Source organism: Carassius auratus, chromosome 26 (assembly GCF_003368295.1).
Source record: "Carassius auratus strain Wakin chromosome 26, ASM336829v1, whole genome shotgun sequence".
NCBI classification, from domain to species: domain Eukaryota; kingdom Metazoa; phylum Chordata; class Actinopteri; order Cypriniformes; family Cyprinidae; genus Carassius; species Carassius auratus.
The window spans coordinates 15,906,730-15,930,698 of record NC_039268.1 but is presented as its reverse complement, the minus strand read 5'-3'; the positions used below and the strand labels follow the sequence as shown (position 1 = coordinate 15,930,698).

General features: G+C 34.9%; 2 protein-coding genes across 5 annotated transcripts in view; one reads left to right on the top strand and one right to left on the bottom strand.

Moving 5' to 3' along the window:
- map9 (microtubule-associated protein 9) overlaps positions 1-688 on the bottom strand; it is a 29,996-nt gene extending 29,308 nt beyond the window's left edge. For 3 of the 4 annotated variants that reach the window (XM_026204452.1, XM_026204456.1, XM_026204455.1), the window contains exons 1-3: positions 578-688; positions 412-495; positions 152-239 (exon numbers count right to left, since the gene is read on the bottom strand). In XM_026204452.1, coding sequence (XP_026060237.1) covers positions 152-239; positions 412-486 — 163 coding nt within the window. In that variant the 5' untranslated portion in view covers positions 487-495; positions 578-688. The remainder of the gene's footprint in view (positions 1-151; positions 240-411; positions 496-577) is intronic. The other variant, XM_026204453.1, reaches the window with a different exon arrangement.
- A 14,800-nt stretch (positions 689-15,488) lies between these two features.
- On the top strand, positions 15,489-23,832 carry gucy1a1 (guanylate cyclase 1 soluble subunit alpha 1). The gene is made up of 8 exons (XM_026204451.1): positions 15,489-16,102; positions 16,416-16,474; positions 16,887-16,975; positions 17,070-17,785; positions 20,157-20,642; positions 21,759-21,902; positions 22,548-22,702; positions 23,115-23,832. The coding sequence occupies exons 1-8, from the start codon at positions 15,869-15,871 to the stop codon at positions 23,269-23,271; spliced, it is 2,040 nt and encodes a 679-aa protein (XP_026060236.1). The 5' UTR covers positions 15,489-15,868; the 3' UTR covers positions 23,272-23,832.
- The last annotated feature ends 137 nt before the right edge of the window (positions 23,833-23,969 follow it).

Here is a 23,969-nt window from a genome sequence, read left to right as displayed (position 1 = left end):
TAAAGGTAAAGAACAATAGGAAAAACTAAATCACAAACATTGGTAAGAAAATAAACTGATTCAAGGTAAGGTCTGTAGATCGGAGTATACCAGTAGTATACAAATACAGTGAACATATTTTATATTATAAACATGGCATTGTAAAACCTACCGTCATCATCATCATCATCACCGTCGTCAAAGTCATCAGAGTAACCATGCCTGTTGCCTCTAGCAGACACAGCTTTCTTTAGCTCATCCTGAAATTCAACAACATGCACGTGTCATTGAGAGTAACGCGCCATAACTGTTTAGAAAAGATGGGCAGCTCAATACACTTTGAGACCGAAACTGATGTGTCTGACAACAATCTAAATAATTATTTAACATTGGAGCACAAAAATGATTTGACACTAAAAACGTTAACGTTACCTGAAAAGTTGTTCTTCTGGATGCTTTAGGGCTTTTCGTGTATGCAAGCGTTGTAGAAATAGGCTCGTCAGCCATCTCTGTTTACTGTTTAAACACAATAATGTATTATACAAACAAATCGTTTTAGAAATATAATTTGCCCATTAAACGTTCAGACTATTAATACCTAACGTTACCGTAGCTTCGAAACAAACGAGCGTTGTTTAGATCCTCTTGGACGCCATTTGTTTACGCAAGTAACCAAAGCAACTACCGGATAAGAACGTACGAATCCTACTATGACGATGGCTTGGCGTGGTGACGTTGCATGCCGTAGCATACTATGGCAAATGCTTTTCACATTGAATGTCCTAAGCTTTACCAGTTTATTTGTATCTTAAAAACGGAACAGCTCCAGTTCAAGACAGATGTAGAACATAGATGTAGAACCTTTTGGATCACACACACAGCTTATGAAGCCTGTATCACACACAGTCTCTGTGAGTTAACGAAAATTTAACATGAAAACAGAAGGTTCTGGTGTTCTGGAAATTTGATTATACATGCCTGTCCTGTTTCGTGGTGAATCATAAAAAACATTTGCAATTTTTTTAATCAATGTGAATTCTTATTATTTTGTCTTAAAGAACAGTATTCTACTAATTATAATTATTAATTATTAATTATTCTGCTTTTTGAGCATCAATGAATGTTTGCATCTTTTGTAAAAAGAAAATAAATAAATTAATTAAAAAAAAAGTATCCCAAAATTATATCTGTTGGATAGAGGTAAAACATGTAGAAGATGCTGGAAAACCAATGAAAGTGCAGGACCTGGAAGATATTTATAAGAACAGTGGGCAGAATTGCAGATAAACATTAGAACAGTCACATATCATCTGTAACAACAAAAAGTGTTACTTACAAATCAGACTACTTTTATTTTACTTTTGACCGATCTTGTATTTCCAAATTGATTTAAATAGGATAATCTTTTACCATATTGATATAAAACAATACAAATAGTAAGAAAATATATTCCATTTGTTGTAAACAACAACATGAAGTACATTAAACATTATATTACACCAAGGGTTCCCAAGATGGATTTGTGAAGGAACTGTAGTTTTTTTTTTTTTTTTTTTTTTTTTTTTTTTGCATGTCATCATTTGACCGTACAATGTTTCAGAGAACCATGAACATGCAAATGTGATAGGCTACTTAATTCTTAAAATATTTATTTTAAAATTTCAGGGGAACTTGAAAATACAGTAGGGGAAAGAGGATCCGATGAAAAAAAAAAATTGGTTTATTTTTGTTGTTGTTGTTGTTTTTTGTGCATTTTAATGAAATGCTTTCCAAAGTAATACATAATAAAATAACCTATTGAGGGATAATACAAAAAAAAGTTTGTGTGCTTATCACAACACATGATTGCAAAATGAATGCTATTGTGTAAACAATAATATTAAGAAATGTAATCCATATAAAAGAGGCTAACATTCAGAGGCTAACCAGAGGCATGATGAGAGACCACAGTGGTGGAGGACTGGATGCAATGCAGACAGATTACCTTATGTCCCAGTAACCGGTGAGAAAACATTACAGTATAAAGCACTTCATATTACAATAATAATGCCTTCCTTTTCTAACTTGGTCTGTAGTAGCATAATGGAACGTTGTGTCATGTCTGTGCGAAAGTTGCGTGAGGGTATGCAAATACATACATTGACAGGTGGTCAAAAAGGCTATCATTGCCCTTGAACTTAGGGTCAAGGGATATGTCTGAATGAACAATTTAAAGTCCTATGCCTTCCATCCAGACCATATAAATAGATTTAGACCACTTACAGTAACTTGGTGATTGCTACCAGGATGTGAAGAGACTTTCAACCCAACCAGCATAACAAAAAATGTTTTAGAACTAAATCACCTACCCTGCCTTTAAGAATCAATAGTAAGCCTATGTAAACGTCTGAACTGGATCATGTGTAAATCTAGCCAATATTTTATATTTTGGACTTTATGTAAACTCCTACTATGTACAATAGCTTAGGGCAGTGCACATTTTGCATATTCTAAAAGGTGATTTTATCTGTTGCACAATTGTTTTGGGTGTCTGGCTGGGTGCCTCCTTGACATGTCTGGACCAATCGCTGAATACAACCAGAGACTAAAGGACTTTGATACAATAAAAAATATATAATACCATGTATTCCCACCAGGGGGAGGTAGACATCGTAAAATATTCCTGCACTTATAAACAGCTGCATCTGTGAGTTAAATGATCAAGGTCACGGACAATGGAAAAGAGGTGACAACAGAGTAATATTTGTGTGATATGATTGTTTTTTTACATTGCAGTGATCTTTTAATCACTGAAATACAGCAGAAATTACGATAATGAAAAGGCATTTTAAGAAAACTCTTTTCTTGCAATTGTTAATGTCAGTTAGCAGTGTTAAGTAGTTTTTTAGGCCTACATGTATTCTGGATTGCAAAGTCAGATTCTAAAAATACTACTGTGTCATACTATTTAGCTTTGATTAATTACACAACATTTATGAATAGAAATTTGCAAACCATGCTGTTGAATTTGTGGGTAAAAGCACCTCTCAAGCAATTAGACCATGTATGAAACAAATAATTATGCAAGTTACTAAACGCTGGTGATGTACAGCTGTAAAACAATATGTCAACATCCAGATACCTGCAGTAATTGTTGTTTCTGGAAGTATGAACAGAAATATCTACAACCTGCAGCCTTTGGGCATGTAATTTCATTGTTATTTCCATGTTTATTAATATTTGTTAATATAATGCAGGTATTCCCAAATTCCTTCGTATTAATACTGTACATGGGGTCTTTAATGTACTTTTCTTATTGTGTATGTTTGTCTCAGAAAAAGCAATGTGATCTTTCCAACCATGTTTTCCAGTCTATGTTTCTCTTTTTGTATCTTTTTTTAACAACCTGCAATCACCACAAATGTCTTCTTAATGAGATCTTGACCTCTGGATGACACTATCTATTTCTCCATCACATTCTTATTTTTTCTTTCCTGGTCCTTTCCCTCTGGCTTTTTTTTTTTTTTTTTGAGAAGAATTGTCTGTGATTATTCACTTCACTCTCATCAGCTGTGTTTGGACAGCAGCTGTTTACATTATATCACTTCCATAAACTGTATTTGTCATGACAACTCTCAGATAGTTTAGCATGGTAATATACTGTACATGGCAATGTTAATGTGTTTGGTTTTAGCTGGATAAATCTGCTACACTGTTGCTGTGGCAGAGCAAGTACAGAGACTTGCTACTGCCAATACATCCAAAAATATAATGCTGTGAGCATGTGAGAATACTGATGCTGCTGCACATATAACATACAGTATATTAAATAATCCCCACATACATTAAACCATCCTATAGCAGGTCTACACAGGTGGAGCTGGGGAAGGTGGAGGGTTTCTGAAGTGCGTTGCAACTGCTACTGCAAACTCTAGCTAAATATGTGAAAGTTGAGCAGCAAGCTCAATGGCTGCTTATACACAAAGAAATCACTCAACTGTGCCATGTGTCATTATGTCAGACTGAGTTACTGTAGAACATCAGCCAGCGCCATCTAGAGTTTCATGAACTTTTGAATGTGTTTGTATTATTTCATAATGACTTCCATTAATACATCATTAACATTATTAGTTTCTGTCTTATTAGAACATTTCAAACGGCCAAGACAACTTTAGAGTAGAATCATATATAAATATTTATTTTTGAATTTATAGTCAAATTTATCAAAGGGACAAGTAAAGTAATACTAGTCAAATCACTTAGCAACTTCACAGTTTTGGAAAAATAGTCTTATATTTCAGGTTTAATACCAGTTAAGCTTAAAGCAATTATGAAATGTTGTTGATTATCACAAACATTTATTTCAATCAGTCCCTAAAAAATATAAATATGGGTCACTGTGAGATCCTTAATGGAAGTGAATTGGACCAGTGCTCACATGTCAATATTTATTTATTGTTTGTTTGTTTGTATGTAGTCTGTGTGAGTCTGCTATTGGACCTTAGGTCTGACAATAAAATTGGACTGAAACAATATGCTAAATAAAATTATCTATGTTTGAATAAAATGCTTATTAACATTTTTGTATGAAGATATAATATTTGTTGAAATGATAATGTCTTGTATGCCATAAACTAAACATACAATAATATAATCAACTTCACCTTTTGTGCTTTTAAAAATGTTTTTAACTGCACATGTATGCTCTTAAATAAGGTAAATATCAGAGTGTGTTGTAAGCAATATGCTACAAAATATGGTGATTGAACTTAACTTTTACACTGAACCTGGACTAGCCCTTCTGTCTTTGCTCTTATTTGTACTAAAGTGCATAGAGAATGACTGTGTATTGCCATTCTGTAATCATTTTTATATGGAAGGTAAAGTGCATATACAGAGAGCATCAGTGGCCTAAGGCACCATAGATGAACCACACTTACACCATCTACTTACTCTGGTCAGCTGTACCCATCAGCTGTTACACAAAGTATAAAAAGAAAAATCATTGTGGTTATGCAATATCTGAATCTTACACCAGCCTCAACCTGTCCTCTAATAATTCCTTCATATCTTTATACTGTTTGTTATAGGTATTGAGTTTTTTATATAGCCTATAATACAATGAGACTATTCCATTTGTCAGTATCCTTTACAAACATGTTTGCATGTTCTGATTTAACTACTAAAATGACTTAAAAGAATTATGTGTACAAATTAACCTGCTCCAAAAGTTCTGTGGACCTTAGGTCTGTAGAAGAGCCAACCTTGTCCTTTCAGAGAACTTAAAAAAAAAATAATCAAGCAATAGCAGTGTGAACCAGAACCAGCCAAATACCAGCCATAAATATTTACAATTCAGCAATAGATTTATGTACTAGTTGTCAGGTTTAAAATACCTGTTTATGTCAGTGGAACCAGTAGGTTTTATGAAGTTACTTTTACAGTTAAAACTTGGAAGTTTTATATGCACCAGCTGGTTCTATAACAAATGTAGAGGTTCCTTATTAAGAGGAAGTGATTTTTTTAAATGCCTGTGTGGTTTGTTTGAGTTGTAAGCTGCTTGCTGGTTTGTGTCAAACAGAAAAAGGGGGGTGACGGGGAAAGATCAGGTTGCTGGAAGATGCCTTGGAGCACCAACAAAGCCTGAATGGCTTTTGTCAATGAAATATAAAGCTATAAATAATACTGGTCCTGGAAATGGAGAGAGAAGGAAATAAGATGCAATAAAATGGAATTCAATAAACGAACTGTTAAAACCATTTGAATTTCAGGTGTTCTGTAGTTTGCTTGAATATAGGGTTGCAAATTCTGAAAGTGTGCTTATCTCATTTCCTAAATGTTGTAAGAGAAAGAAAACATGCTTTCCATAAATAATAAAAAGTGATTTGTTGACAATATGATAAATGTGTGATTTATATTGTTGGTCATATTTGTTTGTTTGGTTAGTTTCATTCTTTTCAGTTTCTTTTTATCTTTCTGCTGGTCTTTCATTCCATGTAATACAAAATATTTTATATAAACTCTAGCTTCTATAAATTCTAGTTTGTGTCATATAAATACATCTAATAAAATGACCCAGTGGAACCTGGATGTCAGTGTGAGCAAAGATAGAAGAATAGGAGATATAAAATAGCTAATTACATTTGAATGTTTTTTATATGCATGTGTTTGCAAGGGAGCAGGTCTGAAAGTATTAAAGAAATCATTCAAATAAACATCATAGCAGTTATTAGCAATTACCTTTTCAGGACACACATTTTTCAACTCTTCAGACTAAAAGAAATTTCCACTTAAACTCTGTCTCAAAATATTTGAAATTATTTGCAATGATTGGCAATTAAATTTAGATGATATTCCAACCACTTTACCTGACTTCATCTGCTCCCTACTACAGAACATGGTGCATCCATCCCTTCTCCTGCTTTGAAATTGACTGAATTCATCAGTGATGACAAGCTCCCAGCAGTCTTGCCATTTATAAATGGTAATTCCTAAAGAGATAAAGAGAATCCAGCCTGGGCAGATTGAGGATTCATTGAACAGCACTGACTAGAATATCAATGTCCTTACTACTTGCAGAGTAGATATCAGTGCCAATTTGTCCACAGCTTTTAGAACATTGGTTCCTAACTCCAGTCACACTTTTGTATGTCTCATTTTGTATGCCTTATTTAACACACTTGATTCAGGTCATCACGCTCTGTGAACTCTAATGAGTGTGTCAGATAAGAGAGACATACAAAATGTGCAGAGCAGTAGGTTCCCAGGTCCAGAGTTGAGAAGAACCGTTCTGCATTCCTCTCGTTTGCTTCGCCATTGGTTGAACCCTATTTTAAACCAGTTGTATGTGATGTTCTCTATGTGTCATTGTTTAGAAGTAAATAAATGTCAAAACTGAAACTTACACTCAGAGTGATTGGTGTGAACAGCCATAAAGTTTTGATAATCATTAGATAGCAATAGCGCACAAACTGGAAAGTAGCCACAACAATATTGACAAAGAAGTACAGTATCATTGGAATCACAATTTTTTTTTAGATTTTTTCGTTTAACGTTAAAACATTCATCAAAATTAACCTGACTTGACCTTTTAATATTGGCAGATAGCTAAACTTTGGTGCGTGCTTATAGTAAACTATCTCTTCATCCATTGGTGTGGATACTATATAGCCTAATTATCTTCACAGTCATTGTTCTTGGTGTGAATGGGTCTTACAGTATAGACGCAGATATTCTAACACTTCCTGTAATTTCCCATAAAAAAGTTGTTTATAAGGCACCCAAAGTCACATCGAGCCTTTTTCAGATAAATGTCTTGCTGTGAAAAAAGGCAAAGTATTATATCTCTTTGACTGTCAATCTTTTACTCAACATGTTTTGATGTGTCTGTGTTATGGTATAGAGATAATTATTGCAATTTAAAAATCAGGTTGTAATAGTCTGTCACCTCCAAAAGTCAAAATGGGAAAAAAAAAAAAAAATTATGACAATGCATTCAACTGACAAATGCAATTTCCTCTCTAAAAAGACAAAACTAAACTAAAATTAAATATTTTTCTGCTCTGTGGCTCTCCTTAGGACCATATGGCACCTCGCAGTTTGCTGGACAAACACTTGTCGTATTTGTGCTTCTAGAGACAGCTGTGTCCACACATAGACTCAGACCATCATGGTTTTTTTTTTTTCTCTCCTGATGTGCAGCCTTGGATCTCAGGTTGCTATTTGGATGTGTAGTTGTCACTCTCCATGTGGTTCCCTTTGCCCTTCTCCTCCATGTAAACACAGCATCAGTGCTCCAGTCTAAAAAGGTCTGGTCATGGACTGAACGCTGAGGGAAACCTAAGATTGTTTATCATGGCTACCTTTTAAGAGCAGAGGCTGGCAGTTGTGGGCCTTTTTTTTCTTTCTTTCTTTTTTGTAAACGCATGACGTGGGGTTGTAACCTGGTGAAACGAAACTGTAATAAATCCCTCTTCTATATGTGTAAATATGTCATGGCATAGTAACAGCAGACCTGTACCATTGTAAAAGGGGGAATTAGCTTACACAAGGTTTGGTTTATGTTTGAAATGTGTTGCAACTCATAAATGGTGCCTACATCATGTAGCTGATTTGTTAGCTGGAAATGTGTGGTAAAGTAAGCATCATCTGATATATTGATATGCCTCTTCACTGCTTAGTACATTCTTCCATGCTAAGCCCAGGATGACCATATTAGGAGCCAAATGATACAATGTGGTTTATTCCTATGTTTAAACTTTGCTCAATTTATTAGAAAACACTAGGTTTTAATTTGTGAATCTTTTACATGCAGTGGAGGTGTACATTTATTTTAGCTGGCCTGAGAAAAGAAAAAGAACATAAAAGATTGTTTGCATTTGGCTCATTTCTCGCTTCTGCTAAACGCTACAGAGAATACTTTTAATGAATGTAGGTAATTATTTATTGTCATTGGTTTTGAGAAGGTTTTAAATATTAATAAAAAGGTTGAAGCTACAGTTGCAATATCAAATCTTTTTTTTTTTCTTTTTTTTTTCTTTTTTTTTTAAATCTAATTTATGTTCTGGACTCAGCGTATTTTAATCAAATTTGACCTCGAGTCCAACTTGGCCCATTTTGAACCCAGACTTGGACTCAAAATCTAAATTTGGTTATTTTTTCTCTGTTCCAGGATTTTATTAAAAAGGCCATAAAATGGAGAAAGAGCCACTCTGGTCCCCTTCCTCAACTCCTTCTATTATTTAAGCTTTTAAATGTGCTTGTGATGTTTCAGAATTAGGATGCTCTAGAGGAATGTTTCCTGTGGTGCTCACTGCCAAATGCCCACACGTTAGCTTCTGGGCTTGCAACTACACTGTAAAAATGCTTTTTTGAAGCTGTAAATAAAACAAATATCATTGTAATTTTGCAAAAGAAAAAGAGTCATTTTACTTACAGATTCTAAAATCCCACTCTTAATTCATTGTGTAGCTTGCCATTTCTTTGTAATTATTTGTGCAATTACTTTGTTTCTACACCAGCTGTTTTTCAGTGCACTGTACAGTCATTTGTATATGGTTTACATTTTCAGCACTTTGACTTGGCATTGCAATAAAATGGTTTGGTTAAATTATCGAGTAATTTGAGAACTCTACAATGTGAGGGCACGCATGTATGTGTGCTTAGACAGAGCTACTTTTACCACTACTACTGGTGCTAAAAATAATAACAGCAATCACACTGGTGTTATAAGCAACTGAGCTGTCAGGGGCCAGACTGCCTAAAGCACATTAATTAATGTCTTCATCATGCTACATTTTCTGTTCTGAAGAATAAATGAGCTCTTGTAAAACTGATTGCAGCAAGGGGCCCATAAACACGATCAAAATCATTTAAAGGTATATGGCAATATTTTAAAACATCAGTGTGCGATATGTAACATTGTGCCTTGCCTACATTTGCACTTTCAAAGATGTGGTCAGTCCATGCATTTTTTCGTCATTCCAGCAAACATATCATCATATAAGAAGGGGGAAAATTAGAGAGAAAATATTTCCTCTGAGAAAGAATATTTCAGTCACGTTATTGGACTCAGTTAAACATTTCTCCTGGTGGATGGTGTGTTGCTATGGCATTGAGCTATGACATTCTAGTCACACACATACACAGACTCCCAGTGCTGCTCGAAACCATCATTGCGTTCATAAATGCGTGACAGGATTACATAAGGATTCGGGCTCTCTCCCTGGATATTGCAGAGACTAATCTTGTGGAAGAGTGGAAGCCTGTAAATAACAGTTTTGCTCTCTGTTAGTAAAGTTCATCCACTGTACACAAACCTCTGATTAATTCTTTGAATAGTTGTTGGTGCTAAAGAGCAAAATACTGACATAAATACAAAATACAGTAATCAATAAGATTTGTGTAACATTCATTATTTTGTTTATTATTGTTGCTCTGTTATTTCTACAATCATTTCACCTCCAGAGAAGAGCACTAAATATCATTTTATGCCACAGACTGTATTCATTTCATTCCATGCTTTCACACAATTTCTAGTCCAAGGTCAAAAACACTGTGTTGTGTGCCTGCCTGTGAAATCCACTGCTCAGTTTGTGGCTCATTCTCAAGAAGAGATGAAATGAATGAATAAGCATGCTGTGTTGGTTTGGAGTACCATTCAGAGTGCTTCATGTCCAGTATTGTTTTCTGTGTCATTATGGGCTCCTAATGGCAAAGACCCCTTTCGACATAAGTCCTGCTCAGCCATCCACATGAATTTGGATTATGAGATTAAAACAATCAGTCAGAACAAACATCCTTTATGGCTACAAGGACCCTTCGCAGAATGGAACTGGGAATTGAGGAAGAGAGTGTCGTGTCATTTGGTTTGTTGGAAAACAAGTTCAAGGGACTGTGTGAACACCTATGATGTTCTTTGAATAAATTCAGAAGCGGCAGACCATGCCAGAGGGTTACTGAGGTAAATAATGCATGGAAGTTTTTTTTTTTTCTTACTTACTTACTTTTTTTTTTCTTATTAATATTTTTACTCAAGTATGCATTAAATTGATCAAAAGGCACAGTAAATGTTACAAAAGATTTATATTTTGAATACATTTAGATTCTTTTTGTTCATTAAATAATCCAGAAAAATATTATGGTTTCCACAAAAATATTAAATAGCTGTTTTGCACATTGATGAAAAAAAACTTTCTTGAGCACTAGATCAAAATATAAACAACCTCTAAAACAAGATATTTTAGGTCTTTTGTAATTTGCAATCAGTCCACAATAAGCAATCAGTAATGATTGGTTGTGAAAGGGGCATCTCAGTCTTTGCCAGAAAAGATTCAATTCAATTCAAGTATATTTGTATAGCGTTTTTTACGATACAAATCATTACAAAGCAACTTTACAGAAAATTACGTTTTTACAATATTTAGTAGTAATTTATAAGTGGTGACTGTCAGTTTATGTGCATATGACAGGATTTTTCAGAAACATTAATACAAGACGTAGACGATGAACATTTTTAACAGCAATTATTATATGATGCAATCACACTTGTAGCAATATTTGTTAGTTCTGTTTGTTGATTCAGGGTAAGCATCATCTGAGGTCCTCTGAGGGTCAGCGTCATCTCTTCTCAGGTGTTCTGGATTCAGACTGGAGCTTGTGTATATCCTAGTTACAAAACAGAGAAACAAATAGAGACATCATTAGCTTAGCTGCTGTTCCAACAAAGTAAAATTAATTATAATTGAATAAGAATGCACATTTGATCAGATGCAACTGCAGTCACAATTTATGAGATGCATTATTCGAATGCTTGGTGAAAGAGATGCGTTTTTAATCAAGATGTAAACAAAGAGAGTGTGTCTGAACCCCGAACATTATCAGGAAGGCTATTCCAGAGTTTGGGAGCCAAATGTGAAAAAGCTCTACCTCCTTTAGTGGACTTTGCTATCCTAGGAACTACCAAAAGTCCAGGGTTTTGTGACCTTAGGGAGCGTGATGGATTGTAACGTGGTATAAGGCTAGTTAGGTACGCAGGAGCTAAACCATTTAGGGCCTCATAGGTAAGTAATGATAATTTGTAACTGATATGGAACTTAATAGGTAGCCAGTGCAGAGACTGTAAAATTGGGGTGATATGATCATATTTTCCTGACCTGGTAAGGACTCTAAAAAAAAGAAATAATAAAATTCATGAGAGAATTGTCAGAAAAAAAAGAAAAAAAATCTCAATGCAAAATTGCTAATAATTTAGATATTTCAGCATATACATTCATATATTGTGAAACTTAGTATATACATAGGGCCAGGCAAGACAACTCGAATGTGTGACCATTGAGGCCTCAGATGCATTAGAAACCGTCCTGCTGTGAAATATAGCCCCATGGGCATCAGAGTACTATGGAAAACTGTGGTGTATGGATTTCCTACTATGGAAATCTATACATCAATTCTAGGGAGAGACGCCAGCAAGATCTCTGGGCCTGAGCTCATCTTAGATTGTCCAAAAGATAATGAATATGTGTTCTGTGGTAAGATGAGTCCACATTTCTGCTCATTTTTGGGGAAAATGGAAATCAAATTATCAGTCCCAAAGATCAGTTACAGAATGAGTTACAGAAGCAAAAGAAAACGTTTGTCAAGGTATATGGGTGCATCAGTGAAAACGGCATTGGTGACTATGTGTGAAGGTACCATTGACATGGAGGCACATACTGTATATTGGGATTTGTATACTGCCATCAAGATTATGTCTTTATCGGGAAGCCCATGTTCATTTGATTAGGATAATTCCTCTCATTCTGCATGTGCCACAACTGTGTCCCATAGACACATGTGGATACGGCTGACTGGCCAGCAGATCTGTCTCCTATTGGAAATGTATGACCAGTCATTAAAAGGAGAATCAGACATCAACTATGAACTAAATCTTAGCCTGTAGAATGATTTCTGGAGGATCATGTAACACTGAAAACTGGAATAATTGCTGATTCAAATGGAAAATTCAGCTTTTGCATCACAGGTGACAAAACATCTTATTATTGAATGACATGTTATTTTAAATTGAAACATTACCGTTTTCTTTTCAATCAAATAAATGCAGGTAAGCGTAAGAGACAACCACAAACTTTTGAACCATGGTTCTGTACATACAACCATATTATACTGTATACTTTATACATTATGTTATGTTACATTATATACATATAAATATATGCCCCCACTATGTTTCCATTTTGTATGCTTATCTTTTGAATGGACAAATAACATAAAGACACATACCCGCTATTATTGTTCTGCTGACCATCTCAGCTGTAGTGTTGTTTGTTTCACCAGTTACAGGGAGGTTTGCTCCCTTTGCCACCTCCGAGGAATAATTCACACTGCCTTACACAAGATTCTGAACTTGATGCATTGCAAACATAAAATCAATTATATCGCTCTATTACATCAGGCACAGATCTAGCAATGATTCCAGTTCTGTTCTGTATATGTCTCACAGTACCCATGGAATTGAAATTATTCATGCCTGGCACCACTGGGAATACAAACAACTTCTACCAAACATGACATACGCTAACAAATTGATGGCATGATTAAATGAGTATTGCTTGTAACAGACATGAAGATCGGATACTTTATTTAGTGACATTCTGTGCTAAAATATTTGTACAGTGTATTCATGTGTCAGAGCCCATTGTAATTACATACAATCCATCGTTTCAGCTGCAGCTACATTAACATTTATTGAAAAGAAAGGTGTATAATACATTTGTTTGACAATAAAACTCCTACTGTGACACATAATCATATTACTGCTATCATGAGGCAAAGATAAGTCAAATCAAACCAGATCTGGTGCGAAACTGGGTCAAATCTGTGAACAGAGGTTTGAATTGCCAGGATAAAAAAAAATCACTGTTTTGTTCCAAACTTTAATGGTTTTAAAAGCAATGAGACTGAATATTTGTCAGGTTTATGCATGGTCAGAGAGAGAAAGAGAGAGATTAGAAGACTGAGATGATTATACCTGGTGCTTTATGGCTTTTTTTCAAGCATGTGGGCACAAATAGAGTCAAAGCTTGGCATCATGCAACCAAGAAGTGCTATCGAATACAAATGAGGATGAAACTAACAAACTAAGAAGGAAACAAATATCACACTTCCTATTTCTCTGTGCTTGGGTTTCATGTTGGCAGCTTTAAGCCAAACTCTTTTCCTTTTTTAATTCTGACGAGCAGCCAGTGTTTATATTATGATCACATAGATATGATCAAGGCAAATGTCATATATACATACAGTATGTACATAGAAAACATAAACAACCACATAAAAAAAAACTGAAAGCATATGCATAGCTCTAAAACAACAACCACATAATGTGTTGACACATCTGTGACAATCAGGCAGCCATTAATGTAAATCAGAGGAATGATCACTTCACTCTGCAGTATAGCTGCCCATGTGATTCCTCTTGTTTGTTAATCCATGAGCTCTTATGGAGAAATTTGAGTTCCATGAACTGATGATGGATTCAGCATCTGCAGCCTCCAATACATGCTGTCTTTTCCTATTCTTATTTTCAAATTAAAGTGTTTATTAAACTGAGGTAATGTCAGGGAAGTTGTGCATGTTTAAGGAGTTGTCCTCCTTAATTTAAAGATGTCCTCCTAATTTGATTTGAATGTGAAAAGAGTGCAATATTGCAAGATACATAATATCACTATACAGTCATTTTTCATTGATTCCTAAATATTAAGAGCAAAGTGGACTAAGAAAACCTCAGTAATTTGAGAGAAAAAAAAATTGTAGCTTGTTGTTTACGCATCTGTCCAAGGATTATGCGGCCACGTAACTTTATTGAAAGCTCTGCAGATTTCCATAGAAATGTTAAATCCCATCATTCAAAATCCTGCAGATCCCAGATCCCAGGTGCAAATACATTATTATTATTATTATTATTATTATTATTATTATTATTATTATTATTATTATTATTATTGTTATTGTTATTATTATTATCACATACAAGATTCAGTTATTTTGTCACAGGAGAAATTAAAAAATAAATCTAGCACAAGTAGGTTAACATCTCCCCATTTAATTACACAGATGTCTAGAAGCAATGAGATGTTACAGAGATAACTTTTTTTTTTTTAATTTCCTGTGCACAAACAACAAAATTCAAATTAAATACAATTATTTAAGACATTCTAACATGCCAAAAATGCAAGGTGATCATGAAGTTAGGGTGATCTCTGAGTCCCTTTTATTATAAATTATTTCAGAGACATGTCACTGACGAAGACCAGTGCTGAACAAAATAATTGAATAGTGAGTGATTTCAAGTTTTCTTCGATCTGTGTACGTTATTGATCTGTTTTGCACAAGAATCTCTCCAGCTCTTGCAAGTGTCGTAGTGGCTGCAAAACACTGCTACATCAAAAACAAGTCATTGTCACCCAGCAAGAATGAATGCCTGTATAATAGTTTGGAATTTATTGTGAGGTTTATTTTTTTATATATATAATTATAATAAAATCATAATTAAAATCCAAATTAGCCTCATTCAACTGGATTCCTAGTGTGATCTCGTGAACTCGATGCTCCTCATTAGACTGACAAGTCCTGGCTGGCTGTCTGTTCATGGCAAATACACCCATTAAAGAATGCAAAGCCTTGAGACCCTTATATAACATCTCTTCGCGCCTTTAATGAGTTGCATTGCAATTTATTCATTTTTACATTTGTGTGGCTCAAAGCTCAGCATGTGTCCGAATATGATACGTGACAGATTCAAGCGAGATGTTGAGAGCGTCTCCATTTGCGCATCGGATCATTCAGAATCCGAATAAAAGAAAACGTGGTGTTGCATAAGTATCCACGTTAGGGTTAGATTAGCTATACCCTATACGACATTTAAATATTTGCTAGACGTCACCGAAAGTATACATAATAAGCTGAGGATCGAGCAAGCATTCGGTGCAAAACGGAAATCCTCTAAAATCAAAAGCAAGTTCACTGGATGATGAACAGGGTACACAGCATCTCCAGGAGAACATCACGCACCTCCAGACGAACATAATGCATCTTTAAGGAGCTCTGTCTGCCGGTGCATCCATTGGCTAGCCGGAGGTTGCACTGGGTCCTGTGATTGGCCATACTTAATGATCCTTGGTTTATCATTTGCCCCTGTAATTTACTATGAATATTGTATACAGGCGGAAAAGCTGCTGGTAAGTTTGAAATAGCTTAGTCCTGGGTAAGACGTGTGTGTGCGGGGAAATTATATTTTCCATCATCTAGTGGAAATGCTTCTATCCTGGATTCGGATGGGTAGGAATTGTCTCAGTCGGATATTCAGCATGTAGATATTTCTGCTGGACGTTTGGAGAGGACTATTACGCAAAGAATGTTTTGCGCTAAACTGAAGGATCTCAAGATCGCGGGTGAATGCCCGTTTTCTATGGTCGTTGGAAATGAGGAACCCGCGGACTTTGAGGAAAACAGTGCGGTGAATGCTTTGCCAGTATCCAGAGAGGTGCAGGGCACAAACACAAACATTCTGCCCAGACGCAAAATAAGCCGGGGCAAAGTTAATCTGCATTCACTGGGTGAGAGCATCCGAAAGCTGGTGTGCCCGGAGGTAAATTAATATGTTCGATGTGTCTAATTCACCTGATTATATTTTGCAGCAAATTCTTGTTCATTGCATTGGAAAAAAAAAAAATGTTTTATATCTGCGTTGTGTCCAGAGTACACAACGCGCGCAAATGGAATTGTAATTAATATATATATATATATATATATATATATATATATATATATATATATATATATATATATATATATATATATATATTTATATATATATATATATATATATATATATATATATATATATATATATATATAAACACATGTTCTTCTATGTTTAATATATTTTCTTTTTCTTTTAGTTCGAAAAATTACGAAATGCATTGATCAGAGTTATGAAACAGCAGCTAGACATGAGTTGGTAAGCTGTTATTTTTCATTATGTCATCTTACATCTGTGAGAATGTATATTGTCCTTTAATCACATTTAAAATTTTGTCGGTCATTTACAATTTCCATACAGAATTATTGTGTTATTGTGTTCATTCTCATGACTTAATGGGGTATATTATAATATAGATTATACTGCATCAGTATTATGCCTCATTGTTTTATGCATTACATTACATACAAATGATTAAATTATATAGCCTAATGCCAGTGTGAATTATTACATAGCTTATATGAGATTATTTTAATATTGTATATGCTGAAATGCAGCCTCTGTATTTGTTTCCTAGTTCAACTCAAATTCAAAAGTGTTCGAATGTTGTTCTCGTTATTCCATTCTAGGTATTAATTTATTGACTATGGTTTAATATATGTGTTCAAAGCCCTGTAGCCTGCAGTTCTCATTTGTCTCAGACAATGGACAATGCTGAACAATTATCAGATGTCATGAAAAACTTCGCCCTTAAAACAGGTATGAAGAGGCATTAAAAAAAAACATGTATTTATATAATCTTAATATTCGTAAAAAAAATATTTTTTAATGAATTGTACTGATTAAATTCCAGATATCCCCATGGATACGCTAAAGATTTCTCTGGGTCTGGAGGTGTTTCGGAACTGTTATGAGGAGGACGGTCATATTCTTCATGTGGTGGGGGGAGCTCTCCATGATTTTCTAAACAGCTTCAATGTTCTCTTAAAGCAGAGCACACCACCCACCCCAGAAGTTCAGCGTTACATCCACCAAGCCTCTATCCTCTGCCTGGACAAAGACCCAGGACTCCTAACCGTCTATTTCTTCAATCCCCTCCCCACCACTGAGCTCTTCTTCTCGGGTGTCATCCAGGCAGCAGCGTGTTTGCTCTACTGCACACGGGTGGAAGTCAGAATGGATGTTGGGGGTAAAGACAGTAGTGCTCTACAGGCCAGTCATCAGCCTCATCTGCTGTACTCAGTAGTAGTGAGAGACGGCAGAAGCCTCACACCAAGCCCCATGAGGACGCACTCATCTGGAGACATTCCCCTCTCACTGCTCTACTCTACTTTTCCCTTCCACATTCTCTTAGATCAGGAAATGAGCCTGATGCAGATTGGAGACGGTTTGAGGAGGAGGCTCGGACGATGCAGAGATGGGCAAAGGAGAACTTTTTTCAACGAGCACTTTGCTATTGTTTCACCTGAGATACGAGCCAGCTTCCAGGATATTTTAACCATGCTAAACACCCAGTTTGTACTACGGGTGAAACAGCATGGAGCGAGCTCTGCTGACAGACCTGGAAAGGTATTTTTTGTTTTACCATTTTGTTTCTCCCTCTGCAATAAGGTTTCCCTTGTGTCCTATGTATTGAAATGCTGATGCTGACAACAGGCCACCTGTTACACGTGAAACTGCTTACTTGGGAAATTTTAAAACATCAAGCTTATTGCTTAGCTAAGACAAGTCAAATAGAGTGAGGGGGGGAGGCACTTAATTTTGCAGCTGTGAATGTGTTCGTATGCTGGTGTGTATTTGAAATGTGAACTTCTGAAGGTCTATGTGTCATTTTAACACCGACATCAAAGAGAAAGAGGAATCAAAGATTGCTTTGGGTTTCATGTTGATTAGACAATTAAAAAGCGCAACGTGATTCAACTAATCAGTGCAAAGTAATTAGTAGGATTTTTACTCATAGGTTTATCTTCGTGCAGATGTGAGATGAGTTTTTATGAGGTGGTCGAGGGGAATTTTTAATGGCAAGTCTTAGTTTCTTGGGTTGAAGATGATCAGTATAATAAGAGCAATGCAATAAAGCCATGTACCACGCAGGTGATGAAATTAACATGGCGGCAAATGTCAAGACGTGGAAGGCCCCTCAAAGCCTCTACTAATGAGATCTAACCTTACGCTCACACAAAAGGAATAGCAAAGCAATCTCATACAGTATCTAGATTCATTTAGGAAACATACAGTACACACAGTATATATTATTAGTACAGATGCATTATTATGAGTTTGTGCATACATATGGTTCATGTAGAGTCTTATGTTCATTCCTTTATTAGTGTTAAAGTGTCCTTTTAACAAGTTTTTCTATTGCCAATTTAAAGATTTGGCTGATATAATCCTAGTGAAAAATAAATATACTAAAGTTTATTTGAAACACATTTATTTCATGCTTAGTATACTACAAATACATTTACATATTATGTATTTACTGTAATACCGTGCAATTATACTGTTGGTATACTGTACTAAACAGGTATACTTCAAGTCTGCTAAATTGAAACAACTAATTCTGGGCTTAATTCACTTTAATTGTGAGGAAGTATTGCTGAGGTCCAACTAAAGATATTCTTAAGTATATATATTTGATTGTGCTAGAGTGGAACTATTGAGAGTATACTTTAGGTATACTTTAAATGTCTTGCATTTGTGACCTTGGACCACAAAACCATGCAGTCTTAAGTGTCAGTTTTTCCAAACTGAGATGTACATCATCTGAATGCTCAATAAAAAAAGATATTCACTGATGTATGGTTTGTTTGGATAAGACAATATTTGGCTGAGATAGAATTATTTGGAAATCTGGAATCTGTCGGTGCAAAATAAATCTAAATATTGAGAAAATTGCCTTTAAAGTTGTCCAAATAAAGTTCTTAGGAATGCATATTACTTATCAAAAATGAAGTTTTTATATATTTAGAGAAGGAAATTTACAAAATATATTCATGGAACATGATCTTTACTTAATATCCTAATGATTTTTGGCATAAAAGAAAAATCTATAATTTTGCCCCATACAGTGTATTTTTGGCTATTGCTACAAATATATCCCTTAGCGACTTAAGACTGGTTTTGTGGTCCAGGGTCACATTTAAAGACCGTTATTATTCAAAGATCATACAATCCTCATCAATAGTGACATTAAAAGACATTTTAGGTTTAATGTTAAGAAATGTGGATCGTGTAGTAGTACTCCAAATAAAGTGAAGTAAAATGTCAGTAAATAGATTTGAACTATACTTAGAATAAAAATAAATGTATTTTAAATATATTACTTTGGAGAGCACATGGATATCAGTCAGCAAAGAAAATATTTCCATATTTCCAATTATATTTATAAAGAAAACTATGAACTCAAGCAAGGTGGTAGGGTTAGGACGATTTGATATATTCTGTAGCATACTTCAACATCAGCGTGCAAGCTAAGTGCATATTGAATACCTTTGAGCAAGATGAATGATATGGTCATATTCAGAGTGATCTCATGAGAAAACTATTTCACATTTTGGGAAATTGGTTGCAAATTTGTATGAAAATGTAACCCCATGCCTAAAACAAACCTTCAATGTGGCAAAAGCAGATAGTATGAAAACATGTGAAAAAGATTTAAGAAATTAAGAAATTCCCATGAATTTAGCAAAATAGAACATTTTTAGAAACTGCCATGAGAGTGTTAATATAATATTATATAATATTATATTATATTCCAAAAACTATATTAACGTAACCTATATTATAATATATATATATATATATATATATATATATATATATATATATATATATATATATATATATATATAAAGTTTTCTACATTTGTCTAATTTATAACAAACTAGTCCAAAACTAAACTGAATTAATTCCCATTCTTCCAACCCTCTCATTGTAGCATATGGACCTGAAGGGGCAGATGATCTTCATGTCAGAAATGAGTGCTCTCCTCTTCCTCGGCTCTCCGTGTGTAGATAAGCTGGAGGAGTTGACAGGCCGGGGCCTCTACCTCTCTGACATCCCCATCCACAATGCGTTACGAGATGTTGTTCTGGTTGGGGAGCAGACCAAGGCCCAAGATGGACTAAAAAAACGTCTGGGTAAAGCCAAAGCTGCCCTGGAACAGGCACATCAAGCCCTTGAAGAAGAGAAGAGGCGAACAGTAGAGCTGCTCTTCACAATATTCCCAGGGAATGTTGCTCAGCGTTTGTGGCAGGGACTTCCTGTGCAGGCAAAAAAATTTGATCATGTCACCATGCTGTTCTCAGATATCGTGGGCTTCACTGCGACATGCTCACGATGTACACCCATGCAGGTGGTGAACATGCTCAGTGAGCTCTACACAAGGTTTGATCACCACTGCGGTGAGCTGGATGTGTATAAGGTGGGTAAAATTGCTGTATAACTGTTAGCTCCAAACAAATAGATCTATGTAGAACATTTCACTGCCACTCACTGATGATAAGTGTTAAATTCCTCTTCAATTAATAGTGTTGTTTTTGGTACAGTACACAGTATTCCTTTTTAGGTATTTCAGCTTTAAACTAGATAAAAAAAAAATCTATAAATGGTAAATAAAATGGGGCTGTATTTTTTCACAGATTGCAAAAATATTCTCCTTAATCTTAAGGCCCTTGGGATTTTTAAACGATCATTCACAAGAAATCTTTAAACCAAACAATAATTAATTTAATCATTTTTGACATGCTGGCTCATAAACCGCTGAGAGGTTCGCTAATGTAATCTGAAGCCGAATTTCCCATACACATGCAGCAGAGAAGAATTTCATGTAAAAGACGGTGGAGGTAAAGTTTAGCTTAGTGTCTGGCTTTGCTTACATTCTTACAGACAGCTATATCCTAAAATAGATTCCACCCTTGTCTTCTCCCAACATATCTCAGCTGGTTCATGATGTGTGTCTCAAACAACTCCAAACTGGATGTGCAATAACAGGGAATTAATGTCTCTCAAGCTGTCAAGATGTACTATTTTGTTAACGTAAAGTTAGTTTGTTATAGCTGGCTTCAAAATAGCAGATTTTTGTGGAATTATATAAATAGTCAATTAACGTACTGTAAACTGGTGCATAGATGGGAATGCACTGGTGAGCTTTTAGTATTATGCATAAAATATAATCAAATAAAGTATAGTATAATATAAAATAAGTATTGAATATTCTTAATTATTTAATTAAAACTGCTAAGGGTGTGTTTGTCTGTGCACTTGGATGGGTCAAATGTAGAGCACAAATTCCAAGTATGGGACACCATAGCGACACATCACACCACATCACTTTTTCACTTTAAATTAAATATTAATTAAAATTGTTGCGCAAATGCAGATCTCTTTTATTAACTGGTTTTAGTTAACACATGGATGTCACATGAGAGGCAAATCAGAAAATTACTGCATGCACCTCGATCATACCCAGAGGTGTGTTATAAAATATTTAGCACTCTGCTCTCGTAACCTTTTATATGTCCTCATTTGTGCATTCAAGGTGGAAACCATTGGAGACGCGTACTGTGTAGCTGGAGGCTTACACAAAGAGAGTCCGACCCATGCTGTCCAGATTGCTCTCATGGCTCTAAAGATGATGGAATTGTCTGATGAGGTCACGACTCCCATGGGGGAGGTTATCAAGGTTAGTGTTACATCAGGTTTTTCTACATTTTGTGTAGTTATAGCATGAATATAAAATCTTTCCTCATTAGTCATGCAAACCTTTGCTAGACTGCTGATTTGAAACAAAATAATGTTTCAACAGTGTTGTTTGTTAGTAAAATAAGAAATTTTCTATTTAAAACAAACGCTTCACTGAGAAGTTTTATATGTTATATATGTTATATATATTTATATCCTTATATATTTCATGCAAACAAACTCCCACTACAAAGGGTGAATAATTTTTGAAAGATCACATCTAATGTCTCCTATTTTAGACTTTTTTCTTAACAGTGCAATAGTGAAGTGGAATTAGTTATCAGATTTAGAATTAGATCATGAATACTGCTGCTTTAGATCAAAACTGTGATACTTTTATATAACAAACATTCATTTTGGAGAAAGGTATTTATGTTTGTTTAAAGATTCAGTTTGAGCTTCTGAATTTCGTTGTTTAAATGCTAAATATATTTTGACAAACATTACACATCAGGAGACTAAAATTTGCTCAGAAATGTTAATATTACATATGGCTTGCAATAAAAAAAATATAAAAAGAATATTGGAGAAGAAATATGTGAAGAAAATGTTTTTAAAGGGAGTCTTTGCTTTGTTTTATTCTCAGATGCGTATCGGGATCCACTCTGGCTCGGTTTTGGCTGGTGTAGTCGGTGTTAAAATGCCCCGTTACTGCCTTTTTGGCAATAACGTCACATTAGCCAACAAGTTTGAGTCCTGTAGCCTGCCAAGAAAGATTAACGTCAGTCCCACCACATACAGGTATAAGCAGAGACAACTAGTTTGTTTATTTTGTATTTAGAGCTTAATAGTAAGTGTGATTGACTAAATGTTTATTTTATTATTTTACAGTTTTAAAATTTTAAATGAGGGTAAATTTATTTTACACGTTATCGAGAGCAACAATATATCAGATGTTGTACAATAAGGTGTGAGGAAAACAACTACATTAATTTTAAATGAACAAAGAACAGGAACATTTCACCATGTTTTATATGTTTAAGAAAGAATAACACTTGAAGATCTTCCTTATTAAATCATATCTGGATGAGCCAAAACAAGTACAAGTATTTTAAGTATATTCCATTCTGTCAGAGGTGATTTAGCACTAACAGTTTTACTCTGTACCTGCATTTGGGTTTTAGGATAATTTGTTATTTCCCTCTCATTTCAGATTGTTAAAAGATTGTCCAGAGTTCACTCTCATCCCCCGGACAAGAGAGGATCTTCCACCCAACTTCCCTGCCGACATCCCTGGAGTTTGTTACTTCCTCCAGGCTCGCGATCAAATGACTAGTGCTGCTTCAGACGAAACTCAACCCAGTGGATAAAAAAACATAAAATCTTTAAGACACAAATCCTGGAAACATTGGGTTAATATTAACTGTCACTCTGTGTATATTTATAGTTGAGCCAGAGGTAGTTTATCATCCAAATGTTGAATGTTGGCAAAAAGCTATCAAATAACATTCATTAGAAGGGTTTCACTGTGCACAGTTTTTGTTCACAGTAGTGTTGGATTAAAGCCTCAGATTTTTGTTTGGCAGAACATCTTCTTTTTTATATAAATATATATGTAGAGTATTTAGTATATTTTTAATTCCCGACCATATAACAAAAATCTAAAAAGCAAAGAATGCTATCCACATTAGTATTTATAATTACTATTTCTCTACAGAACCTATGTGAATCATTTATTCTGTATGAGGCAATTAGTATCAATTCAATAGTCTGAATAGAGCACATTTCATTGTAGTGCACCACACAGTAAAGGGGAAGAAAAGCACACAGTAAAGGTTCACATTAGTAGAGCCCGACCACAGTCATCCTTAAAGTAAACATTGTGAATTTTTTGTATTGTAATAAATCTATAATAAACATGCTTTACTCAAGGTTTGGATTGTTTAATGTCTATGTTTCAATGTGACCTAGTATTTCATGAAAAGAGTGAAAGGGTGACCACAAAAAGATAACACTTGCATTATTCTACATTTTGTTCAGATTTCACATAACACTGTTCTTCATAAAA

Bases quoted from the DNA above. Each gene is read 5' to 3' on its own strand.
- gucy1a1 (XM_026204451.1), top strand. From the start codon at position 15,869: ATGTTTTGCGCTAAACTGAAGGATCTCAAGATCGCGGGTGAATGCCCG. The intron at 16,103-16,415 runs GTAAATTAATAT...TTTTTCTTTTAG, and splicing joins GAAAGCTGGTGTGCCCGGAG to TTCGAAAAATTACGAAATGC. The intron at 22,703-23,114 runs GTATAAGCAGAG...CTCTCATTTCAG, and splicing joins GTCAGTCCCACCACATACAG to ATTGTTAAAAGATTGTCCAG.